Source organism: Penicillium malachiteum (genome assembly GCF_028827825.1).
Source record: "Penicillium malachiteum strain IBT 17515 chromosome Unknown utg000002l:1.0-8849297.0:1.0-8852440.0, whole genome shotgun sequence".
NCBI classification, from domain to species: Eukaryota; Fungi; Ascomycota; class Eurotiomycetes; order Eurotiales; family Aspergillaceae; genus Penicillium; species Penicillium malachiteum.
In genome coordinates this window covers 997,079-1,013,693 of record NW_026643095.1, presented here as the reverse complement: position 1 = coordinate 1,013,693, position 16,615 = coordinate 997,079, and the positions used below count along the sequence as shown (strand labels likewise).

The following is a 16,615-nucleotide window of genomic DNA, read 5'->3' as shown; positions in this document are numbered from 1 at the left end:
TAAAAAGTTCTGCCTTACGAATGTGGATTTAGTCCTGGTACTACAGACTCCAGTCTCTCAGTAACCTTGGAAGAGCACTTGAGATACCAGTTGACGGAACAATTAGACTAAATCATGCATGATGGGAATTTATCTATTTATTGAGAAAAACGATCTACATCATAACGGGGTGCCATTAAACATCAAAAAAATGATCAACATCAGTATAAACGGTTGATCGAGTCTAGGTCCGTGAAAACATCTCTTGAGCCTTTTCATCATCATGCCGCGTAGGTACCACCTGTCAAAAAAGTGGTACAACGCTTATAACCAAGTAAAAAAGTGACCTGCTGGAGGGAGGAGAGAAACAGAGAAAGGAGAGGGAGGGAAAAACCGGGATAGGATCATGCTAGATTTACTGCTTCTCCTCACCCTCAGCCTCACCCTCGGGCGCATCCTTCATCTCAGCATCGCCCTTAGCCTCATCAGCAGCCTTCTTGGCCTCCTCCTCGGCCTTCTTCTTAGCATCGAGCTCAGCACGACGCTTGGCAGCGGCCTCCTCCTCAGCCTTCAGGATGGCCTCACGCTCAGCATCGGCCTTCTCCTTGTAGCGCTGAATGATGGGTCCGGAAATGAAGCGGATCTCATCCATCTTGGCAACGTAGACAGACTTGGTGGTGTCCTCACCATCCTCGTACAGCCAGTCCTCGGTGTCTGTCAGCTTGGCCCGCAGCTTGTCCTTCTCCTGTTCGTTGGCAAACTCGGCGTAAACGCCTTCGATCTTGTCACGCAGCTCGTAGATGGAGGCCTCAAGCTCGTTCTTCTTCTCGTCGGTCTCAGCAACAAGCTTGTCCTCCATGTACATAGCGTTCTCGCGCTCCTGGAGAGCCTGCTTGCCGGCCTCGTCGATACCACCGACTCCGGAGACAATGGGCAGGTCACCCTTGCGAACCTGCTTCTTGACCTTGCGGGTCTTCTTGGGCTGCTCTTCACCGTTAGCGTCGGTGTCCATGGCCTGTAATATTATGTTAGCACGATTGGAATTTTGTAAATGGGACAGAAAATGAAAACTTACATCACCCTCCTCGACGACGGGCTCCTCAACCTCAACATCCTCAACGTAGTATCCAGACTCAACGTTAAGGATACCGTGCAGGTTCAGGCGGGCCTTGAGCTTGCAGATCATGAAGTCATCGCTGGCATCAGCCTGAACACCCTTGACGGAGAAACGACCAATCCAGGGGTTAACCTTGCCGGGCAAGCCCTCGGGCTTAGAGTAGCGAGCCTCGAGGTCAAAGGGCTGCTTGCGGTAGAAAGTGAGAATCTTAGTGGAAGGCATGACGTTGCCGCGGTTGAAGACGGTGAGGCTGGTGTCCTCATCGGGGATCTCGGGGGACTGCTCCCAAGTGAAGTCAATGGGGTAGTTGACAATGTCGTGGACAGCGAAGTCACGGACACGGAAAACGGGGGAGAGGGTGGCACAGCAGAAAGCACAACCACGGGCAATGGCCTCATCCTGGTTAAGGGTGAAGGAGAGACCCTTGTTGAAGAACTTGGCGATGGTCTCCTTGATAGCGGGGACACGAGTACAGCCACCAACCATCTCAACGTGGTCAATGTCATCAACAGTAAGCTTGGCCTCAGCAAGAGCCTGCTCCAGAGGAACAGTGAGTCTGTCCAGAAGAGGGCGGACCATATCCTCGAGCTCCTCACGCTTAACCATAGCCTTAACATCGGTATCCTCCATCAGAGACTCAATGCTCAGAGGAGCCTGGGGGGTTGGCCGACAGAACCTTCTTGAGCTTCTCAGCGGCGGCAATAGTACGGGACCAGGCCTTGGGGTGAGTGCGGATGTCAATCTTGTACTTCTCCTTGAACTCATCGGCGAAGCGCTCAGTCAGAGCCAGATCGAAGTTACGACCACCGAAGTGACGATCGCAGGCAGTGGCCTTGACGTTGAGCTCACCCTTGCGGAACTCAACAATGCTGGCGGTGTAATCACTGGCACCGATGTCGACGAAGACAACGCGACGGGGCTTCTCTTCAGGACCGGGCAGGTCGAGCTTGGTGATACCGTAGCCGAGAGCAGTGGCGGTGGTGTCGTTAACCAAGCGGAGAACGTTGAGACCGGCGATCTCACCAGCATCGATCATAGCGCGGCGCTGGATATCGGTGAACCAAGCGGGAACACTGACGGTAACATCGGAAACGGGCAGACGGAGCTCCTTGGAAGCGATATCCTTGATCTTGGTCAAGTACATAGCAACCAGCTGAGTGGCTGTGAACTTCTCCTTCTTGCCCAGGTAGTTAGCCTCAACACCAGCCAGTCCGTTGACATCACTGATGGTGGCGGTGTTGTACTGCTGCTCAATCTTGACATCAGGGTCATCGAAAGAGCGGCCGATAAGACGCTTCAGGGAACCGATGGTGTTCTTCAAGTTAGAGGTCTCTTGTGTCTTGGCAGCTTCGCCGATGTGTCTGCTGCGGGCGCTGAATCCAACGAGGGAACTATTGGGCACAAATTTCAAGTCAGTCATTCAGGTCCGAAAAAGTTTTCTTTTTTTTCTTTTTGCTTTTTTTCTCCCGTAGACCTAACATATTTTGTTGGGCAACAAGATTCACAATTACTTACGGAGTCTGTCGGTTGGAAACCTCATTGGTAATCTATATCAACGGAAGAAATAGCCGTTAGTATCAATTTCATCATGTTGCCGTATGATGGCCGCAATCAATAAGGACGAGGGGTCCCGCAACCACTGGCGGGGCAAATACTTACAATGTCAATACCCTTGTTCCTGGCAACACCAATCTTGGTGCTCTGCGCACCGAAATCAATACCGACAACAGACATTGTAGGCTGATAAGGAGAAATGGATCAAAAGGGGAAAGGATGGGTGGGAAGATGAAAAGGAAAAGGATCAGAGAACGGAAGAGAACTTTTGGAGGGGAGAATTTCTACGCCACTCCACTCTTATTATTGGCGGGGAGAAAAGGATAACCAGGGTCAAGCGGTCTGGCTTCTTTTTTTTATGAATGGGGGTATAAAGATATGTAGAAGATAAGATTGGTAATGTAAAAAAGGTTAGAATATGAGAATAATTGAATATCCGGGAAATTTCTTTTTCAAATATAATCTTTGGCTCTATACTACAGGCTACATTTGCCATCTGTGACTGTGGGTGATCGAACCTTCCAGCGATTACTAGACCAAAGTGACTCACCGCTTCGGTAATTGGGCAGAAAACATTTTTCATCCTTCACCGCTTGAAGGATTACATAATGGTCCACATGGTTCACAATGAACTCCAGGGCTATCATATAATTGGATTGAACGTCGTAGATTATTAACCTGATGCAAGAGGACTCCGCCGATCAGGCACAAGAGAGGAACTGGTATCCTGTATGATGCAATGTCAGGCTGAGAAGTGAAAACAAGATACTTGAGAAAAGGGGAGTCAATGCGTCAGCAGCAATATTAAAAGGAGACCGCGATATGAGACACTAAAAATAGAATCCAAAGAAAAGAAACAAAGGCAAAGAAAGGAAATGAGAAGGGGAGCAATGTGCTAGTGAAAGAGAGTTTGTAGGGCAAAAGTGGGACATGAAAAAAAAAACATCATAGTTGATGTCAGTGCAAACAAATCTTATTAGACTATCCCACCAGGTGTTTGAAAGGCACGGTGATGTCTCGGATATTGTACCCGCCATGTTGGTCGTTGAAGCTCCACATTATCATGGGGGTCAGATGAATAGGCTGTATCCGACCTCCACTGCCGCTCAGAATAAGGATGGACATCATGGAGAGTAGGTGCGTTGAAGCTGCCGGGGATTTCAAGGACAGGCTCTGGGTGAGTGGGCCAACTCTCGCCATAGTTTGGACCGATATCTTTCTCTGACCCTTCCATGATTGACACACTGTTTGATGCCTGCGCTTGATGAGCATAGTGAAACTTACGTTGATCTTCTTCGTTCATTAGGTTCTCGACATTGTGAGGTGTCAATACTGTGTTTGAACCACCAGCAGAAGACCCTGAAAATACCGACTCCATTGAGTCTCTAAAGGCCCGAGGGGGCTTAAACTGGGGAAGACTCGGCAATACATCTGGTTGTCGAGTCATCGCAGGATTGACCGCGTGAGTGTTCACGTAGAAACCATCGAGCAACTGCTCAGCAGGTGCAAAGCGCCCCTCAACTTGACTTGATGGACGAACCGGCACAGAGCGCCGTCGTACAAGACCATTGCGGAAAGTATCAAAATTCACATTGAATTCGTCTCCTTGTTCCTTGGCTATCTCGACTGCTTCGCCGGGTGTGGTTTCATCATCGGCGGCGGCGGCATCAGCACGCGGTCCTCCCCAGGTCCGCTGTCCGGCGGTGAAAATTCCATACATCATGTAAACCCAGTTGAAGAAAGGATTAAGAATGAACATGAGTGGATACAACCATGCTTTGTAGCGCTTGAGGCAAAGCCCAAAATAAAACATCAGCAAGTAATTCAACCCAAGCGAAACCGCAATGAACCCAACTGGCAGATCAGCGACCCGCTTGGAGGTCGTGATTAATGAAATAACCATAATGAAGAAGAGAAGAGTTGTGGTTCGAATGGTGTTTTGCATGAAGCGAACCAAGCATAAGAGGGGATAGCGTTTCCAGAGCCTAACATCGGTAATCATGCATACTTCATTGGTGATGAAGCCTAAGAACCAACGGCGCCTTTGCTTCAAGAGACTGCTGAATGTCTGTACAGCCTCGGTTTTGCAAAAGGCACCGGTACACATCTGGATTTGATATGGCTCTTTCGCCCCAATCATGAACAGGTGAGTGAGCCAGCGATCTTCGCCGAGATGGCACTTTCCAAAATCAAAGAGATCGTCGCATTGCTCAGCCTTATCGGCGAAGTAGTATTTGGCCATTTTGCGGAATGCTGAAAAACGCAAGATTGTCAACGCACCCGGGAGGCAGGTCACAGCACCACATCCAGACTCCACCGAACGCTCGAAAAGCTGGCCGTGGATGTACTCCATGTCTTGGAGGATCGTGAGAAGCGTGTTTCTGTTCGTGGTGGACGTGATAATGCCCGTCATCGCCAGCATATTACGCTTGCTACCGGGCTTGAGTTCCATGTCGTACATGAAATTTTGCAGGCAAACCCGGTCAAGAATACAGTCAGAGTCAATGAATAGCACGAAAAGATCATCATGTGTTTTCAGATACTCCTTGTATACCTTGTCGACAAGCTTGAAAGTTTGCTTCTGGCAATGTCTTTTGCCTCCATGTTTAAAACGAGAGACCGTGATCCGAGCGCCCTTGTAACAAACATCAATGCTCTGTGGATAGATCCTCAGGGATATGGGAATACCAAGATGTCGAATAACTTGAAGGTAGGACTCATCTACTGTGTCTCCATCCCAAGAAAGGAAAACATGGATACAGTATGCCGGGTAGTCGCAATCAATAACCGAGTCAATTGCTTTGATTAAAACCGCAGCATCCTCTTTGTATACGGGCATCACAACCACTGTCTTTGGAGCTGTCCTATCATCAAGCGCTTCCTTGATTCTTTTTGATCGTCCGAGGGAGTGGGTAACCAATCTGTATACGCAGAAAAGCCAGGGACCGATGAGCAGGACGGAGAAGGACCAGAAGGCGAACCATTGGAAATAGTTTGATACTTTGGCTGGGAAATACTGGGTCGCTTGAGGTGGAAGTGGTAAAGTAAATACCATGACTGGAAGAAAAGCAAGCCTGGCAATAGTCACGGTCAGTTTGATCACTCTTCTGGCTCATTGGACAAAACTCATACTTACCTTAACACGGAGAAAAGAAATGTCATGATCACAGCGAGGACTTTGATGCTCCAATGATCTGCTTTTTGATACACTTTGAAAAGGCAGTAAAGAAATGCTGCTAGCCATAGTACCCATTCCAATGCCGCTGCGAGCATGAACGGTCCAACGACGGCGATGTAGATAATCTGCTCATAAGTAAAACGGAATCAGTAATCCTGAAATGGATTAGAGGTGGAAGACCCTTACATCTCTTGTTGGCCATCTGTATGTTGCCATCCCAGGATCGTAATCGCTTGCCATTGTGTACGATATTCCGAGTCCTCGGTTTGATTGGCGAGTGGGAGTTTCTGCAAGTGTCTCTTACACACAGTGTGCCATTCTGATAAATGGATTGGAACCAAGAGGGAATATTTGAGTGCTGCCTCTGGATGGTCAGCTCCTTTCTCTGAGAATTGAATACTTGATTGGAGGCAGTCACTTACAATGTTCAAAGGCCAGTCGTGAATTACTCAATCAGCAAGTCAACAAAACGATTCAGCTGGAAGGATAGTATGGGCCTTTGATCATAAAATGCATCAAATAGACATACAAGCTCTAAAATTGAAGCAAAGGAAAAAAATAATCAAAGTCCAGTGGCATTAGAAGAAGTGGTGGTGTTCCCAAGGGAGGAATACGTTGGTGGTCTACATACAGGGAGCAGGCGCGACCTCACTTCAACACTTTCCTTTTCTCTTCCCCATCTCCACTACTCGCATACTAATAGTCTGAAGGCTCGCCGCTGTCAATATTGGAGAACTCCGTGCGCTAAAAATATTATATTTATGTCTAGTTCTAAGATATATCATCATTCACTACATAATTTATAATGATATACTTCACTGACCCGCCGGACCCGCTCTGACCAATCATGCGATCCATTAATTGACGTTGCCTCAGGCCGCAATGGGACAGCTCCGCAGAAAATTCCAAAAAAGATCGAACTCCCCGCGCGTGCAGCTCTTTCTTTGCGATTATTTCTCAATAAGTACTTACCCCCTTTCTCTCTCTCCTCGTTCCCCGGTCGCATAAACTTAAGCTTCCTCAATCTTATTTCGTGACTCAATCGCTGACCCCTTTGTTGAGTCATTTAGCTGCCGAGTCATATCTTTTTCTTTTCTCTCGAAACTTCCCCACGTCAAGGAAAGAAATTTCGCCGTATATCCTTTTCACAATGGCTGATGAGCAGAAGCCCACCAATGTGGAGGCCGAGCAGGATGTCCAGAACGTTCTAGCTGAGCTGAAGGGAGAGAATGGTGCCGAGAACACTGCCCAGGAAGATCCCGAGGAGGCTCGCATTGTTGCCGAGGCCGCTAAGCTGGGCGAGAAGTCCGAAAAGTCGCAGCAGTCTGAGGAGAAGCCCCAGCGCGAATACCGTAACCAGCGCAGCTTCCGCAACAACAACAACTTCGACGCTGACTCCAAGGCTCAGACCGACGATCCCGTTGAGATCCGCAAGCAGGTATGCAGCTATCTAAGAGCAGAAGCTAAAGGATAATGACACTAACAATAACGTCAATTTAACAGGTCGAGTTCTACTTCTCCGACTCTAACCTGCCCGCCGACAAGTTCCTGCTCGGCAAGGTCGGTGGCAGCGCCAACAACGCTGTGCCTCTGGAGCTCCTGCACTCTTTCAAGCGCATGCGCCGATTCCAGCCTTTCAGCGCTATTGTCGAGGCCCTTAAGACTGCCGAGAACGTTGAGCTCGTTGACAACGACACCGCCGTGAAGCGCAAGGTCCCTCTTCCCGAGTCAGTCACCGCCGAGACCAACGAGGATGTTGTTAAGGTTTTCGAAGATAAGGCTATGGCCCGCAGCATCTACGCCAAGGGCTTCGGTCGTGAGGAGCCCAGCACCCAATACGATATTGAGCAGTTCTTCGCTCCCTTCGGCCCCGTTAACGCTATTCGTCTCCGCCGTGGCGGTGACAAGGGTTTCAAGGGCAGCGTTTTTGTCGAGTTCGACTCAGAGGACAAGCAGAAGGAGTTCCTGGCTCTGGAGAAGAAGCCCCAGTGGAAGGACCAAGATCTTCTGATCAAGAGCAAGAAGGAGTACTGTGACGAGAAGGTTGAGGAGATCAAGGCTGGCAAGATCGAGGCTAACCCTCGCCGCGGCCGTGGTGGTCGTGGTGGTGGCCGTGGTCGTGGCGGCCGCGGAGGTCGTGGTGGTCGTGGTGGCCGTGACCGTGGTGACCGCAACGAGCGTGACTGGCGTGAGCGCCGCGACGAGGACAAGAAGAGCGGTTTCCGCCAGGAGAAGGACTCTCGGTAGATACCTCTTTACCCTTCAATTTTTGATAACAGTGACTAATCAGTCTTATACAGTGGCGTCCCTGTTATCCAGAGCACTGCTGGTGACAAGCGTTCTCGTGATGACGACAACAGTGGCGATCGCCCCGCTAAGAAGGTCGATGCTAAGGAGTAAAGGGGTGGACTATCACCATGACATTTAAGAATACTCCTCGACTTGATCTCTTTTCTTTGATCATTCGAGTCCAAAAAGTGTTGCAGGAACAGGACGCCCGGTTCGGCGATTTTACATAGGTTGAATTCCTTCTCGGCGTTTTTATCACTACGGTTACTGATGACCTAGATATATTCCAAATGGGTTTCATTTTTCTTTTCATTCAAAATATCCTTCGAGCCAAGAAGTAAACTTGAATAGCTGTAGGCTGATTCTGCCCATCTCCCAAGGTCCTCGGGTGTGATGACAGGCGGCGAGAAAAAGTGCAGGAACCCACCTGGGCAAGTAGTAAACCTTGGAAAGATGTCTATTTGATGACAAGACTCACAACTTGAATAAAGGTCCATGCCGCCTCATGAAATTGCCCGCAGTGTATTTTGTACCTAAGAATTCTGAATATTTGTTTCGCGAACTGCTGATGTTCCAGTATCTGGTTTGGATTTCTTCACTGGCGATTCCTCCTTATCATTGTCATCGGATCTGCGCTTTCGATTTTTGTCCTCAGGGAGGGATCTGTAGGCATTGCGGATTACCAACTCTGCTGCAGGCAAAAATTCATCATTGAAGTAGAGATGAAACAACTCCCACAAGTCTCGCTGGATGGATCGATCAACACTCATAGTGAATGTTGGGTTGGATAGTAAGGCAAAGACGCGGCGAAAAGACGCAAGAGGTGCTCCGTGCCAGGGTCTGGGCTCAATATTATTTTGTATTCGAAATAAAAATTCAGCCATGTTGTTAGAGCTCTCTATAAGAAGATACGGCGATAACGTCCTGCGTTTATCTCGGAGAAGATTCCGTTGTTCATGACTTCATGATCGTGGTAGTTCTGCGCAGACGGGACCCAGCGTGGGATTTCAGACATGGGTTTTGTTTGTTCAGTCGCGATCTTCGTTCGTCGTTGAATATCGGATAGCTCAAAGTCGATAAAATATCTGATGTCGACTGGGAAAAAAACAAATCCGGGGTCAAGAGTGCGCTCGAAGCACCTATGACAATAGGGGCAAAGAACAATCGCGTTTTCCTCACTTTCATAGTCAAAATTGAATAAGTAACATCGTTCCCACAAAACGCTCTGTAGTACGTATAAGCTGAAGGCTTTAGGAACCGAATAATTCAATATTACCTGAGGGTCTTCTTGGGGAACGACATGACAGACATCAACAAGCCGAGGGGCAGAACATGCCCAGCATTCAGAATCAGTGGTGTGAAATGCCCCAAATATGACGGGCAACGGAACTTGGCTACCATAGGTAGATGCAGTACTGGTAGCAATAGATTGATTTGATGCTGCCATACTACTCTAGAAATAAGATACTAATAGCTTTTGAAGTAGGCAATTAGAGGAGGGAAAGGAACCTTAGAAGTACATATGTAGTAAGATAATAAATAATCTTAGAAGAGTTAGAGAAGAGATAAATAAGAGGCAAATGAAAGATAAGTGAGAAGTAACATTTGAAATAAAAGTTAGTCAGTGAGAAGTGAGATATAACCTTGGAACCTAGAGAAGAAGAGATCCAAGATCATCTATGTTAAACCTCTACTAAGTCAGGAGTGGAATGATCTTTATATCCATACTACTAGTAGGTGGAATACCAAAAATATATGTTTCTAAGTCCATGGTAACTTAGAAGGTCACGGCGTGCCATCCATGGATGGGAATATACCCAGGATGGAGTCGGGTGGTTATGATTATTTTCAATCATGATCTTTTTTTTCTTTTTTTTCGATTCTTCTCGAGCTTCGAGCTCGAGTCTTCAAGTTTGATTTCTTTCACCTCCCATATTCATTTTCTTCAGGTGACATGAACTCTATGTTGCTAGCTTTTTCCTATTCCCCTCAGAAAGGCAAACGCAATTACGAATGATATTCCAACCATTCCAACGTTTATCCACTGGGCCGCTCTAAGCCCTCGTAACAACTCATGATGCGCCAGACCCTTCTCAAAGGCTGTTCCAACAGCCACACCCAAGGCTCTTCCTAGGTTATTTGACGTCTGCAACAACCCTCCACCAAGTGCTTGGTCCTCTGGCGGTAGTTGTTCGGCCACAACTAGCCCAATAACTGGCCAAACAATGTCGACACTACAGCATAAAGTCATAGCTGGAAATCCGAATGACCAGTATGAGGACTCTGGGGGTATAAATGGGACCGCGAAAAGGAAAGGCGACGTTATTCCACAAAGAAGCCCAACCAGAAGGACGTAGAAGCCCGAGATATAGGTGAGCGCAGGAGATATAACAAGAGAAATGAGAACTGATTCCAGGTTGTAGTTAGAGAATTGGAAATATGATGACCACGTGCAGATATAGACTTACAGCCTGATATCCCCGCCGGCAAGAATCGAAGGGCAGTTTGTAGTTCGCTTAGCCCGAGGTAATCTTGATAACTAAAGGTAGAAGTCAGAACATGTTGCAACTATCATGGATAAGCTCTGGTTGAGTAATGTGAGAAGCCAAGCTTACAACTCAGTTGCAAAAACCAAATAGCTGTTAAATGATCCATAAACAAGACCGATGAGCAAAAAGAGTGCTGAAAACTTGGCGCGTCGAAACATAGAGACCTTAAGAAGTGGCACTTGCGCATGTCCTTTCTCCAAGAAAAGCTGCCAGAAGACGAAAATACAAACAAGAATAACTGCAACAGCAATAAGCGTTGGAACCCAAGGAGTCCCCCAGCCGACCACACTTCCCTCAGAGAATGCGACTAAGAAAAGGAGAAGGCTGCTCGATATTAACAGAGCGCCGAGCCAATCAACACCTCCCTCGGAGCGAGCTTTTCTGAGTGGGAATGACGATGTTGCTAAAGCTGCAGCTCCAGTTGCTAATGCTGATAATATAGCTGGGATCCAGAAGACCCATTTCCATCCCAACAAGTCGCCGATCACTCCACTAACCAAGTTTCCTGACACAGAGCCCAGTGACGCGACTCCAATAACGATCGAGTAAGCTCTTTTTCTCTTTGCTCCTGGGGGGTATGTCGTGGTTATCATGCCAAGCCCGGCTGGAATTATAGCAGCACCACCCATCCCTTGTAAAATTCGCAGCACGAAGAAGGGGATTTCAGTGCGACAAAATGGTAGACAGAGTACTGAGATTGTGAATAAAATAAACCCGAAGAGGAAGATCAATCGGTGGCCATATACATCAGCCATCCTGCCCCAGAATATCATAAGACAGGCAAGCGAGATATTGTAAAGGGAAACAACCAGATCTTGACGACTTGATGGAATTTCAAGCGCTTCACTGATGGATGGAAGAATGATTACCACCGATTGAACGCACAGAACCTGCAATATCATATCAGCAATGTTTTAGTAGGATCATGATGCCAAAGCCCACTTAGAACTAATTAAAAAAAACGGTTATTGGATCGGACTGACAGTTAAAAATGCTGCGCTTGCAACAGTGGAAGTCAAGAGCAAACTGCGGATGAGGCTCAACGAAGGGTATATGTCTTCTTCAATTGCAGCAGCCGCTGCCTCAGGCTGTTTTGTTTCAACATGTGCGATGTCATGGGCATTCCTTGTATCATGATGTGATATCTGTGGCTCCAGTGTGGCTGACATTCTCATTACACCGCGGACAGAGTATGAGTGAATTTTCTTTGTATTTTTGTTCAGAACTTTATGTAGCTCAAAAGGGGCTTAACTTTATGAGCACTTTAGTGACAGAGTGAGAAATTGGCAGAGCTTTTGGCGCTTTTGGCTCAATGTATAATGGCCGCCTCGCATTTGAATGAAAGACCCGTGGACCGACTGGACGAAAGAAGAAAAGAGAGCTAATTACAACGTGCTAAGGAATTTTGAACACAAGTGCTAGTGGGTCATTCATTTATACTGTATTCAGGAAGTGAATCTTGGAAGAGGGGAACGCTCTAAGCTGTGCACGCTAATTATGCGCGGGTCGATTCAGCTGCAGTAGACCAAACCACAACCACCCTTTCACTCAAGTGTTGTGACAGACACTGAGATGACCCGTGGGTCATGACCGGAAATTTGTAAGACTATTACATTAATATTCAAAATGACTAGAACTGGAAATCTTGTACATGAACAGGACATAAGAGAGAAAGGATCCGTCACAGCACCGTGATCTAGGCACTACTCCTTGTAACCATATTGTGTATTACGCTCGAGATAGGTATAGATTCTTTGAGAAATGGGAAGTCAACAATGAATTGGGTAATTCAGAAAGCTTGACTCCACTCTGATCTTGAAGCCCTAATCCTAGTACAAGTAGTATTGCAAAATTTGGTTGGTATGCGTATGCCGGGAAGGAATGTTAGAATCACGTACGTGCAGGTCAAAATCACGTAAAGTGGATATATTAATGGTGACACCAGGAATTTGATTAGCGTGAATTTCTTCTCAACTGCACAAGTTTTTTTTTCTTTTTGCTGAGTGTCCTGCTGAGTGAATAGTATTCTGTATTAGATGTGATACCTATACACGGTATTGGCGGTCTAAAATAAGGCGACATAGCAGTCGGCTCAGGCTCAGGTAAAATCGGCTATTATTGATTCCACTTAACCAATCAATTAGTTCCGCCTGGGCAGCCTTCCAGCTACTCTAAATAGTAGCTCTACACTCTATGTATACAAGAATTTCTGAAACATACTATATGAAAAAAAACTGGCTTCTTGAATGTCTTATTGGGTTTAAAGGCCCTTAAATGTTGTCAACGACGAGTCATACTGGATAGTGACCGAGAAAATTGGAGCTGCATTTTAATTCTTTCACTCAAGTGCTACTTCATCGGATTACAAAATTGGTGAGCACAGATTAACATGTGGAATCTCGCCCTTAACACTCCCGAGGAAGGCGATTAGTAACTTCAATAAAACGCTCCAGGCACGTCAGCGCTCGACCACTATCGATTGCCCAGCGAGCCCGGCGTAGGCCTTCCTTCCATCGTCCTCCACCTGGTCCACGCTCAGTGATGGCTTGTCCATTGGGCTCTGCATCAGAAGCATCAGATTCGCACACACCAGATATGACCAAGAGAGCAGCCACATTCATAAGGACAAAGTCCAATACTGGGTCACCCGGTGACACTTCCCCCCGCAGAATACTCATGAGCTTTATGGCATTCTCCTTAGGATTTCTCCCTGGGAAGACACTGGCAAGTGGATGAGTGGGTAGTCCAAAATCTGAGGGGTGGAGCTGAAATACGTCAATCTGGACTGGCGCCTGGGCACTGTTCTCGCTGGAGCCGTCGTCTTGAACTGACATTTGTTTGGGTCCAGAGATTTTCCAGCAGTTTGTAGGTCCCGCACAGCTAATTTCATCTAGATTTTCCTCGCCACATACTACCAGCGCGTTCCTAACTCCACCCTCTTTCAGAGCCTCCGCAAAGACAGGGCCCAGGCTTTGATGAGCTACGCCAACCACCCGTGCTTCAATGGCCCAATCAAGAGGATTAACAAGAGGTCCCATAAGGTTGAAGATAGTTCGAATTCCCAAGGCTTTACGCAAGGGGTTGATATGCGCCATGGCAGAGTGGAAGTTGGATGCGAATAGGAATGCATAGTTTGTCTCCTGGTATACTTCCACAATGTTTCTCTCGTTGATAGCGTCAATGTTCGGGGCAGTGGGTTGAATTGCCTTAAGAAGATCTGCAGATCCTGAAGACGAAGTTTGAGCACGACTTCCATGCTTGGCCATCATCAATATTGGTGATGCAATAATCGAGGCAGCTGTCGAGACGTTGAAAGTCGAATGGGAGTCGCCTCCAGTTCCAACAATATCGCACTATACCCGTAGATAGATGATATTAGCTTATTGAACTTCTCAAAATGTGTTGATACTGACAAGTCCCCCCTTGTAGTCCCCTTTGGGCTCTCCCTTGGCTTTGACAACATCGTGAAGCGAAGATTGGTCAATCTGACAAGCGGCGTCACGCATGTAGTAGGCGCATTTCGCAATCACATCCGCTTGGCCATCCTTTCCAGTGTAGGCAAGTAATGACAAAAAAGATGCGCTCTGAATATTGGAGACACGATTGGAAAGTAACAGCTTAAATGTAGACGCAATTTCATCAGGACTGATATCGACAGCATTTGAGTGCGCCAGGCGGTTCAGAAGAGGTGCGATAGAGATAATCTCCTGCCTTTCCAGCTGAGAAGAGGACATCTTGGTGGGAGTGTGAAGATTCACGCTCTCTGCCAAAATCAATTTGTTCAAAAATGTTGACAGGAACCTGTACTTCCTCCAATGACGCTAAGCCTCAGGCTTCTTGGACATGAGCGGTTTGCCCAGGTGTAAATTTAGAATATTTGTTCTCCTAATACACCTGCTGCACTGTACCAAATTGAGATAAAATCACTGACCTCAGGACTTCCGAGGTTGTAGTGCATATTGATCCACTTTGATTAGGTCCAAATGAAGTTGATCCCACGAACTTCGTCCTCCTCACAACTGTCGCACTCCTGTCTTATTTTAGCCTCACCGCCCCTTAATTTTTTGGCGATTCAAGCCTTTGCCGATCGGCAGACTAGAGTATAGAGTGTTCCTGCGTCTGGATCCACTGACTTGCCCAGGTGGTAGCCTACACAGCGATACGTGCTTATTGCGGCTATGGTGTCATTCGGATCACGGAGTGAAGGGATCGTCCAGAAAGGAAAGCAAATATAGGGTTGATTTTACGCAATTTACTCTTTAGATATCAGTGCACTAGTACTCCAGGGCTAGTATTGATCTATAATCTATCTATAATCTACCTAGGTATTGACCTGACTGTGGGTACCCCAAACCTTGTAACTTGTAAGGCACGGTCCGCAGTACGGAGCGAGCCGAGTACGCAATTAATCAAGGAACTTGAATGATACATAACAGTTTTGATTTTTTTGAAGACTATTATTGGCCCAAAAAAGTAAAATTCAGTTTACTTGAAGTTTTGATCTTTGAAACCCGCAATCAAGTCGACAGTTCCTTGTTCATCTCGTTTCTTGTCGTAAACGTGGGGGGTTTAGCAGCATCCGCTGCTTGGCCACGGTAAACTCGCCCATGGTAATAGGCCGTGTAAATTTTTCTTCCAAAATAGCTTGGTTTCTTTGGAGAATGGGAGATTGAGAAACCAAGGACTCAAGGATTGTGTCGTTATGAGGTCTGGCGAAATACAACAAGCCCATACGATCATAACCCCACTGATCCTGCGGGGGTGCAATAACCCGGTGAATGGATGATTTTAAATACCCTCCAGTCAGCAGTGAGAGGATATCCGCCACATTGACAGTAACAGTATCAGGGAGAGGTCGAACGTATCGCCACTGGTTATCATCTCCCAAAATTTGAAGCCCTGCGACAGGCTGTCGGAACAAGAGTGTGAGGCTCCCGAGATCCGTATGGCCCTTTACTTGAGGACCTTGAGCTTCTTTGTGCTCTTTTGATGTCCGTTGGCGATATTTCATGTAACGATAATGATCGTCGGATAACTTTTCGTAGCTGTGTAGCTTCGCTAGCAATTCATTATCCGTGAACTCAAGCACAACGCCGAAAAGCACCATTAAAGGGAGGACGATGTGCTCGTGCAGATGCTTAGAGAAAGCCTCAATTTCAGCAATATGTCTCTCAATCAGTGGAGGGTGAGCATATTTTCCAGCAAAGTCAGGGGTGAACTTGGGAATGTTGTAGGCCTCAATATTGTCGCCATGGTTATTCTCAGCTACGCTGCCATCAGCACGGTAGCCTCCCCAGCGATATCCATTGTAATCTCCTTTGCTGTAGTCGACTGCATATTTCTGTTTCTCTTCAAATGGAAGATCAAAAAGAGCTTTGGCTATGGTCAACTGCCGGTCGATTTGATTTTGAGTGAGACCAAAATTCTTCACATAGAAGAATCCAACACTATGCACTGCGTGTGACAGCTGGGCAGCCAACGACTGTTTGCCTCCTGGCTTTGAGAGCTCAGAGAGGTCAAGAGTCACGAGGTCAGACCATTTCAAGTCTTCAGCCGACTCAGGTGGGTGAATGTAAGGCTTCAAATTTTCGAAAGCGAGAGGGTCTTGATTCACCTGATGCTGGGAGTCATCAGGAGCTGGGGCAGTCTCCAAAGCCTCTGCGGTATTGTTAATTGGCAGAGGGGTGAGAGAATCAATTGTCACAGACATCTTTCTCGCAATTGAACTGGAAAAGATAGAGTAAAGTTTGAAGCGACTGATGAAAAAATCCGAACTTGTGATGTGATTGCAATGCGAATCTTGAGAAATTGTTTGCAGATAGCCAGTATCTAAGGCTCAGGCTGGGCAATGGACTCGGAGGTATTATAAGATTTCATGGACACACATACGGGGCTCTTCTAAGGCACCTAGGCTGACCATCTAAAATTTACGTATGGTCATCCAGTAGG

General features: G+C 47.0%; 8 protein-coding genes across 8 annotated transcripts; 1 reads left to right on the top strand and 7 right to left on the bottom strand.

Annotated features, from left to right (window-relative positions):
• Positions 1 to 394: 394 nt before the first annotated feature.
• hsp88 (Hsp70 chaperone Hsp88) lies at positions 395 to 2,830 on the bottom strand (the record flags this gene model as incomplete). The annotated part of the gene is made up of 5 exons (XM_057086860.1): positions 395 to 994; positions 1,055 to 1,750; positions 1,773 to 2,487; positions 2,612 to 2,643; positions 2,756 to 2,830. 5 exons carry the CDS (start codon positions 2,828 to 2,830, stop codon positions 395 to 397), a joined length of 2,118 nt encoding a protein of 705 aa, XP_056946689.1.
• A 796-nt stretch (positions 2,831 to 3,626) lies between these two features.
• Positions 3,627 to 6,068, bottom strand: chsD (chitin synthase D; the record flags this gene model as incomplete). The annotated part of the gene is made up of 3 exons (XM_057086859.1): positions 3,627 to 5,724; positions 5,787 to 5,953; positions 6,015 to 6,068. 3 exons carry the CDS (start codon positions 6,066 to 6,068, stop codon positions 3,627 to 3,629), a joined length of 2,319 nt encoding a protein of 772 aa, XP_056946688.1.
• Positions 6,069 to 6,978: 910 nt separating this feature from the next.
• On the top strand, positions 6,979 to 8,228 carry N7483_003421 (tRNA maturation protein LHP1; the record flags this gene model as incomplete). Its single annotated transcript, XM_057086858.1, has 3 exons — positions 6,979 to 7,266; positions 7,332 to 8,071; positions 8,129 to 8,228. The coding sequence occupies 3 exons, from the start codon at positions 6,979 to 6,981 to the stop codon at positions 8,226 to 8,228; spliced, it is 1,128 nt and encodes a 375-aa protein (XP_056946687.1).
• Positions 8,229 to 8,650: 422 nt separating this feature from the next.
• On the bottom strand, positions 8,651 to 8,887 carry N7483_003420 (uncharacterized protein; the record flags this gene model as incomplete). Its single annotated transcript, XM_057086857.1, has 1 exon — positions 8,651 to 8,887. One exon carries the CDS (start codon positions 8,885 to 8,887, stop codon positions 8,651 to 8,653), a length of 237 nt encoding a protein of 78 aa, XP_056946686.1.
• Positions 8,888 to 9,015: 128 nt separating this feature from the next.
• Positions 9,016 to 9,973, bottom strand: N7483_003419 (uncharacterized protein; the record flags this gene model as incomplete). Its single annotated transcript, XM_057086856.1, has 2 exons — positions 9,016 to 9,570; positions 9,935 to 9,973. The coding sequence occupies 2 exons, from the start codon at positions 9,971 to 9,973 to the stop codon at positions 9,016 to 9,018; spliced, it is 594 nt and encodes a 197-aa protein (XP_056946685.1).
• Positions 9,974 to 10,728: 755 nt separating this feature from the next.
• On the bottom strand, positions 10,729 to 11,835 carry N7483_003418 (Drug resistance protein; the record flags this gene model as incomplete). The annotated part of the gene is made up of 2 exons (XM_057086855.1): positions 10,729 to 11,556; positions 11,650 to 11,835. 2 exons carry the CDS (start codon positions 11,833 to 11,835, stop codon positions 10,729 to 10,731), a joined length of 1,014 nt encoding a protein of 337 aa, XP_056946684.1.
• A 1,236-nt stretch (positions 11,836 to 13,071) lies between these two features.
• N7483_003417 (anthranilate phosphoribosyltransferase) lies at positions 13,072 to 14,400 on the bottom strand (the record flags this gene model as incomplete). The annotated part of the gene is made up of 2 exons (XM_057086854.1): positions 13,072 to 14,019; positions 14,080 to 14,400. 2 exons carry the CDS (start codon positions 14,398 to 14,400, stop codon positions 13,072 to 13,074), a joined length of 1,269 nt encoding a protein of 422 aa, XP_056946683.1.
• Positions 14,401 to 15,203: 803 nt separating this feature from the next.
• Positions 15,204 to 16,376, bottom strand: N7483_003416 (UPF0676 protein; the record flags this gene model as incomplete). Its single annotated transcript, XM_057086853.1, has 1 exon — positions 15,204 to 16,376. One exon carries the CDS (start codon positions 16,374 to 16,376, stop codon positions 15,204 to 15,206), a length of 1,173 nt encoding a protein of 390 aa, XP_056946682.1.
• Between the last annotated feature and the right edge of the window lie 239 nt (positions 16,377 to 16,615).